At 43.6% G+C, this 12,210-nt stretch overlaps 2 protein-coding genes across 3 annotated transcripts in view; both read right to left on the bottom strand.

Annotated features, from left to right (window-relative positions):
- Nucleotides 1–12,210, bottom strand: part of LOC132206964 (histone H2B-like) — a 200,793-nt gene that overhangs the window by 57,995 nt on the left and 130,588 nt on the right. The gene's annotated exons all lie outside the window — the stretch shown is intronic.
- LOC132207050 (uncharacterized) overlaps nucleotides 1–12,210 on the bottom strand; it is a 31,912-nt gene that overhangs the window by 11,861 nt on the left and 7,841 nt on the right. Inside the window, exon 2 of the mRNA XM_059642241.1 lies at nucleotides 5,614–5,631. Coding sequence (XP_059498224.1) covers nucleotides 5,614–5,631 — 18 coding nt within the window. The remainder of the gene's footprint in view (nucleotides 1–5,613; nucleotides 5,632–12,210) is intronic.

Here is a 12,210-nt window from a genome sequence, read left to right as displayed (position 1 = left end):
CTGTACCTGTCTTTTTCTGCTGTGAGAGTCTAAGAATTTGGTTATTCATCCTTAACTATCAGTTTCTGCGATGTGAATATCCAATGATTGCTGTTAATGTGTAACTGTCAGTTTCCTCTACATGAATATGTGAATGTAGTTATCCATTTCGACCTGTCCTTCTTGACTATATGGATATACAAACATGATCAAACTGTTCCTATCAATATCCACAGTGTGAATGTTTAAGTGCATTTATAAACCTTTTCCAGTCAGTTTCTATGTTGTGAGAATGGAAATATAATTATTAATCTCAGTGTTAGATTCTGTTCTGTGAATATGAGTATAGTTATCAAACTGTACCTGTCAGTTTATGTCATATGAAACTGGGCGTGTTATACAAATCTCTTTGTATCAGCTTTGGCTTTATGAACATGAGAGTGTAGTTAAACAGTCATAGAGTGATACAGATGGAAAACAGACCCTTTTGTTCCAACAGTCCATGCTGACCACAGGTATCAATTTCATTCTTTTCCTTTTAACATCTACTCCTTGCATGTGAATGAGATTTCTAATGTGCTGCCAATCTAAATTAAAGGCAGGTACTGGTCTGAGTCACACTGTCCTTTTGTATATGTCTACTTGTCTTTCCAGCTCTGCATGTATGATCTGATAGCCTTTAGGAGGTGGGATTAATGTATGACAAATTTTCTTATGTTAAGTAAGTGTGGACATGCTTCTGCAATAGTCAGTCTCTCAACAAGATTGAGAGTGTGGTTAAAGTTGGTTTTCATCAACATCAGGCTAGCAGTCAGCATGGGATCCATTCAGTCTCTGGTATTGTGTGCAAAGTGCTCCTCATTCATTGTCATTGTCTTTCACAGTACGGGTTTCATGTTATGTTCAACATGTACATTGCAAGAACTGCTGGAGTTTTATTTTTTTGCTCTGGATTGGTCAGTTTCTCATCTGAATGTGTATTTCAAATCTATCCCTTCTGTAACAAGATCATTATGAGTGTTTCTTCAATCTATTTCCAATAATCTCTGGTTTTCTGTCTTGATCTGGGTCTGCTCATGTCACTGTTTGATCTCCTTTTTGGTCCATTTAACAACAACATTTTTATTCAGTTTGTTTGTATGAGATTGTGCTGCTTTTTAATTTGTACTTTCTCCAACAGAAATTGATACATGAGTTACACGTCCAAGTCTAAGACATGATGAGATATTTGGAGGCACATTTCATCTGGATTTCAATTTACCTCTTGGGCTGTTTCAGTAGAGTCCATCGTGGATCATGCAATAGCTTCAATATTTTCTAACGTAGAGAACAAGACTAATTTGCTTTCGACCAAGCTGATACCACATACTTTATCTAAAAGGAATGCACTCACGTACTGGGATTGAAGTTCTTCACTCTCACCCTGTCCTGTTAACAGTTAATGAAAAGCGAGCTCTCCCCACCAATGTGATCTTCGACAGTGAATATATTTTGGTGTTTTTGTATGGACATCTACTGACGTGGCAGCATCTCTGTGCTTTGTCAATTATTGTGTGCACATTGTGTATTGGCACCATCTCACTGCATTCGTTGTTGTGTCAGAAAATCAGTTTCCTCAAGTCCTTAATTGCATGAATAAGGAGAATACCTGGTGCAGCCTATTTGGTCTTCTCTGTTACTTGTTTCTTCCATTCACAGGTACAATTAATGTATTTACGAATTACTTCTCTACCTGTCAGAATGTGCTATTCAATGGGACTGCAGGCTTCACTCCGTTGCCCTTAAAAATTAGACAGACAGTCAACACAGACCAGCGTGATTATTTTGTGAAGAACTTGGAAACTAAAAATTAGCACACAGGACTGGGGCTGCTCTCTGATGCGCAAATTCTCAGAATTCATATGAGTTTTTTGAAAAGAGCTGTTGTGATGAAACAAGATAGACAGCCACAATCGATGGACCCTGTTTCAATCTTCCTGCATTGTGTTACTGAGCAGTTTAAATGTTTCCTGGAAATTGGAGAACCATTTATCACAGTTGGAGAGGAGAGAGTTTTCAAGTCATCTCTCCTGTAGTGAATGGGAAAGAGCTGAAATTCTTCAGTTGTTTGTGCCTGTAGCATTCACAGGCAGATGAACACACAGGACATTGCAATAGTAATGAGTCTGTGCTTTTCTTCAGAGTTGAGTAGGGAAACATAAGAGACCTTTGCAACTGCTATATTGCAGAGTCTAAACAGCAGTGGTGATATCAAGGGACATCTTCAAGATGATAGGAGTATTGTTTCATATTGCATAGTGACATTCATTTTGGAATACTGAAGTAAATGCATTAATTTAATGTGTAATTGCTAAAGGGAAAGTGCCATGAACAAATCAACTGCACTGCAGCTGACTGATCACAATATTCCTTGTGCAGGAAAGAAAATTGGCTTATTTATTTCAATTTTATTTTGTGGCTCGGACATTACCCTCTCTGTGTGGGGAGGAAGAAGACAGAAGTTTTGTCTTCTGTCATGCTTTGGAGTAAACTGGAACAGTCAAACTAAATTTACTGAAGAATAAACATTGTTGAACTCTCCTGGCAAACAAAAAAAAACGTTTACTGTCTACCTGATTTGGCCAAATCCTTCTTTCTCCATTGTTTTGAAAAAAATGACTTTTTATTATGTTCCACATTTGAGAAAATGGCATCTAATTTTCTAGTGTGTGTGATGTAATACTTCAAAGGGAGTGTCATGTGGAACACAGGGCTATTTGAATAAAATTTAAGCTAATTGGGAAAAAAACGGTTCACAATTATAAAGTCCTCTTGCTGAGGACAGAACAAAAGAAAAATCTATTCCCGCTCAGTGAAAAAATTGACAACTATTCGGTGATCAAGGTAGGGATGGTAGTTCCTCTGCCACCATGATATATTGATGGAAATTGAATGCTGGCTGAATGGACGTAGAATTGTTGCCTGGTTGTTTCTAACCAGTACAGGCTCAGTGAGAAACAGAACTGTTTGCTGTGCCGCAGATGTCTATGACTACATATGTGAGAGTGATAATTATTCACATTTTCTGTTAGCTGGAGTTTAAATGGAACTCCATAGCTGTTAGTCCTTGCATCATATCTGTCGTTATGGTGTTTGCATTTTGAACTAATTCTGAATCAGTCAGTACCTATGGCTGTCAGTCCATCCACATGGAGACAAAGCAAAGTTAATATCACACGTCCTGTGACATTTCTTCAGAACAGAGGTTGAACTTCTGAACACTCGTTTCTCTTCACAGGTGCTGATAGGCTTGCTGAGTTTTTGCAGCAATTTCTACTTCTGTCTCTGATTTCTATCATCTGCAGTTCCTTGATTTTCCATTTGCCAGACTTTGACACTGAAAATTCACATCATTTATTTGTCGTGTTTATGTATGGGATTAATACTTATCAAAGGAGCAATTCTGTCCCGATCAGTTATTGGTCAACTAAACTTAAGTATCATTCGTCATTTATTTTGGTGACTCATGACTGTTAGTGACTGCAGTATTTTCTACATCTGTATTAAACATCTACCTCGACTAAGATTGTTGATACAGTGTAACAGAGTGATCATCTGGATTGTAACTTGAAAAATATGCTTAATAACCGTAGATTTAATTCAGTTCCTGACTGATTTCAGTTGCTGTAACTGACAGAGACTGATTGATAATGACATTTATATGTTCATAAAAGCCATCCATCCCTGTCTGTTTCTGCAATGTCAATATGTGAGTTTAGTCATCAATCTGTTCATGTTAGTTTCTGCCATGTGAATGTTTGAGTGCAGTTATCAGTTTGTTGGTTTTGACAATGTGAATGTGTGAATGTAATGAGCAATCTGTATCTGTCACTTTCTGCTGTGTGAATATTTAAACATAGGCATCAGTTTGCACCTGTCAGTTTCTTCCATGTGAAAGTAGTTATCAATCTTTGCCTGTCAGTTCAGCTTTTGTCAATATGAGAGAGTAGTTATCAAGTTTTACCTGTCAGTTTCTGCAAAGGGAATGTGAGAGCACATTTGTCAATCCATGTAGGTCAGTTGCTGCTTTTCAATGTGTGTAATTATCAATTTGTACCCATCCAATTCTGATTTGTAAAAAAAAAACTAAGATAGTTATCAAACTGTACCTGTCAGTTTTTGGTAGATGGAACTGGTATCATCATGGTTCCAAGATAATAAAATGTGAGGCTGGATGAACACAGCAGGCCAAGCAGCATCTCAGGAGCACAAAAGCTGACGTTTCGGGCCTAGACCCTTCATCAGAGAAGGGGATGGGGAGAGGGAACTGGAATAAATAGGGAGAGAGGGGGAGGCGGACCGAAGATGGAGAGTAAAGAAGATAGGTGGAGAGAGTGTAGGTGGGGAGGTAGGGAGGGGATAGGTCAGTCCAGGGAAGACGGACAGGTCAAGGAGGTGGGATGAGGTTAGTAGGTAGCTGGGGGTGCGGCTTGGGGCGGGAGGAAGGGATGGGTGAGAGGAAGAGCCGGTTAGGGAGGCAGAGACAGGTTGGACTGGTTTTGGGATGCAGTGGGTGGGGGGGAAGAGCTGGGCTGGTTGTGTGGTGCAGTGGGGAGAGGCGACGAACTAGGCTGGTTTAGGGATGCAGTAGGGGAAGGGGAGATTTTGAAACTGGTGAAGTCCACATTGATACCATATGGCTGCAGGGTTCCCAGGCAGAATATGAGTTGCTGTTCCTGCAACCTTCGGGTGGCATCATTGTGGCAATGCAGGAGGCCCATGATGGACATGTCATCTAGAGAATGGGAGGGGGAGTGGAAATGGTTTGCAACTGGGAGGTGCAGTTGTTTGTTGCGAACTGAGCGGAGGTTCTGCAAAGCGGTCCCCAAGTCTCTACTTGGTTTCCCCAATGTAGAGGAAGCCGCACCGGGTACAGTGGATGCAATATACCACATTGGCAGATGTGCAGGTGAACCTCTGCTTAATGTGCAATGTCATCTTGGGGTCTGGGATAGGGGTGAGGGAGGAGGTGTGGGGACAAGTGTAGCATTTCCTGCGGTTGCAGCGGAAGGTGCCGGGTGTGGTGGGTTTGGAGGGCAGTGTGGACCGAACAAGGGAGTCACGGAGAGAGTGGTCTCTCCGGAAAGCAGACAGGGGAGGGGATGGAAAAATGTCTTGGGTGGTGGGGTCGGATTGTAAATGGCGGAAGTGTCGGAGGATGATGCGTTGTATCCGGAGGTTGGTGGGGTGGTGTGTGAGAACGAGGGGGATCCTCTTGGGGCGGTTGTGGCGGGGGCGGGGTGTGAGGGATGTGTTGCGGGAAATACGGGAGACGCGGTCAAGGGCATTCTCGATCACTGTGGGGGGAAAGTTGCGGTCCTTAAAGAACTTGGACATCTGGGATGTGCGGGAGTGGAATGTCTGATCATGGGAGCAGATGCGGTGGAGGCGGAGGAATTGGGAGTAGGGGATGGAATTTTTGCAGGAGGGTGGGTGGGAGGAGGTGTATTGGGCCTCCTGCACTGCCACAATGATGCCACCCAAAGGTTGCAGGAACAGCAACTCATATTCCGCCTGGGGACCCTGCAGCCATATGGTATCAATGTGGACTTCACCAGTTTCAAAATCTCCCCTTCCCCCACTGCATCCCTAAACCAGCCTAGTTCGTCCCCTCTCCCCACTGCACCACACAACCAGCCCAGCTCTTCCCCCCCACCCACTGCATCCCAAAACCAGTCCAACCTGTCTCTGCCTCCCTAACCGGCTCTTCCTCTCACCCATCCCTTCCTCCCACCCCAAGCCGCACCCCCAGCAACCTCATCCCACCTCCTTGACCTGTCCGTCTTCCCTGGACTGACCTATCCCCTCCCTACCTCCTCACCTATACTCTCTCTCCACCTATCTTCTTTACTCTCCATCTTCGGTCCGCCTCCCCCTCTCTCCCTATTTATTCCAGTTCCCTCTCCCCATCCCCCTCTCTGATGAAGGGTCTAGGCCCGAAACGTCAGCTTTTGTGCTCCTGAGATGCTGCTTGGCCTGCTGTGTTCATCCAGCCTCACATTTTATTATCTTGGAATTCTCCAGCATCTGCAGTTCCCATTATCTCTCATCATGGTTCCAGTCAGTTTCTGCTATGTGCTGGCTTGAGCATATTTACTAATCTGTCACTTTCAGTTTCTCCTGTATATCTGACAGTGGAGTTACTGATCTCTACCCGTTTCTGCTTTATGAATGCGTGAAAGCATTTATCATTCTCTCCCCATCAGTTTAAGCTATGTGAACGAATGCATTTATCATTCTGTCCCTGTCAGTGTCTGTAATGAGAATATTCAAACGTGTTTGTGCAATTATTATTCTATCCCTGATAGTTTCTGCTCTGTGAATATGTGCTTCAGTTATCAAAAAATACCTGTCAGTTTCTACTTAGGGAATGTGTGAACACTGTTTTTCATTTGTACCTGTCAGCTTTGGTTTTGTGAATAATTGTCTGCAGTAATTAATCTGTACCTGCCAGAGCTTTCACGTGAAGATGTGAATATGATCATTAATCTGTCCCTCTCAGTTTCTGCTCAGTAATATGTGTGTTTAGTCATCAATCTGCAGCCATCACTTCCTGCCTCGTGAATGCGGGACTGTATTATGAATATGTCTAAGGTTCCTGAGTATATTTGTAGGTTAGGTCGTGGATACTGTGGTTGGTTCGCTTGCCGAGCTGGTTCATTCATTTGCAGATGTTTCATGACCCTGATGGGTAATATCATCGGAAGCTGCAATGAAATGTTTGCAAGGTAATGAACCAGCTCAGCAAGCAGTCCAATTACGTGTTACGAAAATATGCCTGTCAAATTCATCTATGAATATCCAAGTGTCGCTATCAGTCTCTCAATGTTTATGCTTTTTCCTTCTATAACGTGTGCATGCATTTCTCAATTTTTCCCAGTTTTTTGTGGTCTGAATGTGTCCAATTATAATTCTGTCCTGATCATTTTCTGATATGCGAATATGAGAGTGTACTTATCACTATGTGCGTGTCAGTTTCTTCCCTATGGCTGTGAGAGTGTATTTACCCACTTGTCCCAGTCAGATCCTGCTCTGTAAATCTGAGTGACTAGTTATTAACCTCTTCCTGTCGCTATCTGATTAGTGAATGTGTGAATGCACTTGTCATTCTCTCCCTGTCAAGTTTCTGCTGTGTGAATGTGCAAGTGAAGTTCTCAACCTGTGACTGTCAGTTTCAATCAAATATTCTACTTTTAGAAGTTGCAGGTTTTCTTTGATGTTCAAGTATCTGCTCCACAACACAAATCAGATTTTACTTGTTGCCAAATGTGTAAAGTGCTAGAAATGAAACTGTTAGAGCTTTTAGCATTGAATGTCTCTGGCAGAGTGCCTGAGGGCTGAGGATATTCCACAATATTCAGGCTGTGGTACAGTTGAAATTTTATTCTGGGATTGGTCACTGTCTTGTCTAAATGTGCTCAGAGTTTAATATTCATTTTCTTTGAAAGTTCACCATACAATATCCTCTTCAATTTATTGGAACAGTTCATGAGAATTCTGCTAGAAAAGTCAACAGCTTTTTTTTCTCTGATGGAGCGACCAAATGATATTTAGTTTATGATCACAGCAATTACCATGGATTTAAATGCATGGGAATTGGACTCCTTAGCTCAAATTCTGTTCTGTTTATCTCTTATCATGAAAAGCTAGCTCTCTGATCTGAAATCCATGACAAGAAATCATTTTGAATGTTACATGTTCTGAGGCTTGCAGTGTATGTGATTTTCATGGCTGTTACATGTTGTAGCACGTGTTGGGATTGTGCAGGTATTTGCAACTCATTGTAAATCTGTGTGTGTGTGTGTGTGTGTGTGTGTGTGTGTGTATTGAGAGTGTGTTGTTTATGTTCATGCGAGCACGAGATTGTGACAGCGAAAAATCACGTGCACTCAGTAGCATTCTCTGTCAGGTGTTGGCACAGGACATGGGCATTTAAAAGTCATGTTACTTAATTGTTCTGTCTCTGCCTGGGACATGTGTTGGGCAAACGATCAAGACTGTCCCTGCTCAGTTACTGATGTGAATGTTTCCACCCATATCTGTACTCATTACCTACCTCACATATGGTTGGTGTAACTATGCAATGGCATGAACTAATTATTCACCTTAACAAGGTGCACTAAGTATTCCTTTTGTGATACAGGAAAGCCTCCGGAGACTAATTAATATCTCCATATGAAGCTTTTTCCCTAATGCTTTTAGTGATCTTTGTATTTTATTAAGTACATATATTTCGAGATTTCAACATAATTATATGAAGAATCTTTAAATAAAAGTATTTCTTAATACCATGAATAATTTCAAAGAAACAACGAATTGCTTCATATGTTTTTTTTCTGCAGTTTTTATGAAATTCTAGGCTGACTGTCATCTGGGATCATTCACGTCACTTTCCCGAACTGACTCTGTTCACCTAAAGGGACAACTTCCATTCATTAATGAGATTGGAATTAATTATAACTGTAATTGAATGAACGTGTTTGATCCTCTGGTACTTATGTGAGCCATAATCCCATTAGTTCATCTGTTTGTTATTGCAGGAGTTTACCGTCCCCTTCAATGTTTGTTCCAAATCTTCAAACAGTCTCGCACAAACCTTCTTGCAGTTGTTTATGCAAATGCTCCCTTTTGTGTCAGAATAACATCTTCTCTTCTAATAGTAACACCTCTAATTTTTTATTCATTCACAGCATGATGGTGTTGCTGACTCGGCTTGCATTTATTGCCTGCACCTAATTGCCCAGAGAGCAGTTCAGAGTCAACCTCATTGCTGTGGGTCTGGAGTCACACGTAGGCCAGACCAGGTAAGCATGCCAGTTTCCTTCGCTCAAGGACACAAGTGAGCCAGATGGATTCTTTTTCCTGACAACAGACAATGGATTCATTGTCATCATTACATTCTTAATTCCAGATGTTTTTTTAATTCAAATTCCACCATCTGCTGTGGCAGTGATTGAAGCCATGTCCCCAGAATGTTGTCTGGTCTCTGCATTAACAGTCCAGTGATACGACCACTAAGTCAATGCCTCCCAGATCTGGTGGCCTTTGTTCAGAACTGAGGAAGCATACCAGGCCTGAAACGTTAACTCTGATTTCTCATCACAGATGCTGCCAGACCTGCTGTGCTTTTCCAGAATCTTCTGTTTATTAATTGTCTTCCTTAGTCACTGATAACATCTAAAGTTTCCTTCCATGTCTGTACCCAATATCCACTCCATACATGGTTATATTGTAACAGTGACAACTTGATCTATTTATATACCTTGACTGTAACTTTAAAAATGCCCTTCCTCACCAAGCATTCAATGCAGTTAGTGAGCATATATTTGTGATGAAGATTCAATTAATCCCTCTTCAAATGCTAAAAATGGCAATGGGCTTTCAAAGACGAACTTTACTGGAATTGCACTGGGTTTTGTTGATGTTGTTTGGCCCTTGGATTGAATGTAGATATCTGGAATTTGAGCTCAATGCAAGTCTTACCCCTATGACTGTGGAAAGTAAATTCTCCACTCTGACAGTGCTAACATACCTGCTGTTTGGTTGGAGCAGCTGGTCACACATGCTGTACCAAGTAAATATGAAATTGCCTTGGCCCATCAAGTATTTGCCTGGAGGAAGAACAGAATTCTCCTGTAAATCAACATCCAACGAGTTTGCAAATATTAAAACTGATCAAGGCAAAATTGAATTAATACTCATAACACTTCGTTGTTTTAAAGCCAACAATTCAAACAGAGAAGAGGCTGGCTCCATAATTTACCTGAGCTCCTCCTCGTCTCTTTCTTTATGCGAAATTCTGAAACAATTTATTAAGATGCAATGAATTGAATGCTTACACAGTTCAATACCCAGCTCCCAATACACTACCCATTTAAAGGAAGGACAACAGACACTATTTAAAACGAAACACACTACGAGTGCAGGTGCAGAACACCTCCGCTCAGTTCGCAACAAACAACTGCACCTCCCAGTCGCAAACCATTTCCACTCCCCCTCCCATTCTCTTGACGACATGTCCATCATGGGCCTCCTGCACTGCCACAATGATGCCACCCGAAGGTTGCAGGAACAGCAACTCATATTCCGCCTGGGAACCCTGCAGCCATATGGTATCAATGTGGACTTCACCAGTTTCAAAATCTCCCCTTCCCCCACTGCATCCCTAAACCAGCCCAGTTCATCCCCTCCCCCCACTGCACCACACAACCAGCCCAGCTCTTCCCCCCCACCCACTGCATCCCAAAACCAGTCCAACCTGTCTCTGCCTCCCTAACCGGTTCTTCCTCTCACCCATCCCTTCCTCCCACCCCAAGCCGCACCCCCAGCTACCTACGAACCTCATCCCACCTCCTTGACCTGTCCGTCTTCCCTGGACTGACCTATCCCCTCCCTACCTCCCCACCTACACCCTCTCCACCTATCTTCTTTACTCTCCATCTTCGGTCCGCCTCCCCCTCTCTCCCTATTTATTCCAGTTCCCTCCCCCCATCCCCCTCTCTGATGAAGGGTCTAGGCCCGAAACGTCAGCTTTTGTGCTCCTGAGATGCTGCTTGGCCTGCTGTGTTCATCCAGCCTCACATTTTATTATCTTGGAATCTCCAGCATCTGCAGTTCCCATTATCTCTCACACACTACGAGTGCTGCGTTTATCCTTTACATGATTAACACATTTGTCTGTACTGTGACTTCTTTACGATTCAATGCCAATTCGCAACAAACAACGTGAAACAGAAGCTAAACGAGGAATTACCATCAGCGTTCGGAGAATTAAATATCGCAAGCCTGACCCCCAGCAGCAGCTTCTTGCCGCTGTGTCTCCCTCCGCAGGACCACACACAGCCCGAGAAAGGCCTCTCTCTCCCCGCCCCCAGGCCGCTCACTCCAAGTTCCGGGACCAGTTCCTGCTCCGCTCGGCCTCTTACCTACAGTCCCCGGTTCTCCCTGAACTGAGCCCGAATCAATGCCGGTCTCGGAGCCCCCTCTGTGTCCCAGACTCACATCTCGATGCGCTGCTGGAAGGAGCCTGCTGTTCCCTCGCTTCCCTGGGCGCTGGTCTCTCCATCGCGGCCTGTTTCAAACAAACCGCTTCCACTCACTGAGTCAATGCAACTCAATGGCAGCGCTGGTGGAGGGCCTCACGCATGCGCTCCTCCAGTCACAACATGCCTCTTTTTTGGTTGTTTTGGGGCGGGGGAGTGAAAAATTATCGCGCATGCGCTGCTTTTCACAAAGATTCCCATAAACAAACATCAATTGGTCATTGACAGTAGGAACTGCAGATGCTGGAGAATCTGAGACAATAAGGTTAGAGCTGGATAAACACGGCAGGCCCAGCAGCGTCAGAAGATCAGGGAGGCTGACCTTTCGGTCCTCGGCCCTTCTTCAGAAAAGACTCCCGGCCCGAAACATCCTCCTTCCTGCTCCTCTGATGCTGCTGGGCCTGCTGTGTTCATCCAGCTCCAAACCTTGTTATCCAATGGTCTTTTCCGTAATTCCCTTTACTCCCAGTGTGAGCAAAGCAAGTGGGGCTGTTGGGGAAAGGGCAGGGAACATTTCAAGCTGGGGCTTTGGCTCTTTCTGAACCTTCAATGGAGATTATTCCGGATCATGTTAATAACTGCCTCCCTCCGGCTCTCTTACAATCTGATGGGGAAGCACTGATGCTGACGGCCATTCCATTCATTTAATGCGCTTCACCATTCTATAACATCACGTCGGATCTCATGTCAACTGCAGTTTTCATTCCTGCTGACCTTCGCCTCATTTTAACTCTGTCAAACTAACATACAGAGCGATGGAATAAATGGGACATTTGAAGGAAGGCAGAATACAACTGTTGGATGGAGTCTTGCGGCGCAGGGGTAATGTCACTATTTATGGGTCAGGTGGACCCTGCTGAAGTTACACACGAACGAAAGTTTTTCAATATCATATCTGAATGCCTCCAGATGCAAATACCAGTTTCGAATAGATGACTGATTTTGTATGCTGCAGACAGAAACCTTCTGATGAAAGGGATACCTCAACCACAGACCCTAAATGTTCTTGTTTACTCACTCCTGGGACGTGGATGTCGCTGGCTGGGCCGAAATTGTTTGCCCGTCCCGAGTCGCCCCCCGCGCCACCCCCCCGCCCCGAGAAGGTGCTGCCGAGCCGCCTTCCAGAACAATTGTCGTCCGTGTACTGCTC

This window comes from Stegostoma tigrinum, chromosome 44, assembly GCF_030684315.1.
Source record: "Stegostoma tigrinum isolate sSteTig4 chromosome 44, sSteTig4.hap1, whole genome shotgun sequence".
In the NCBI taxonomy this organism is placed as follows: Eukaryota; Metazoa; Chordata; class Chondrichthyes; order Orectolobiformes; family Stegostomatidae; genus Stegostoma; species Stegostoma tigrinum.
The sequence above is the reverse complement of the archived record's forward strand: the minus strand, read 5'-3'. Positions and strand labels throughout refer to the sequence as shown.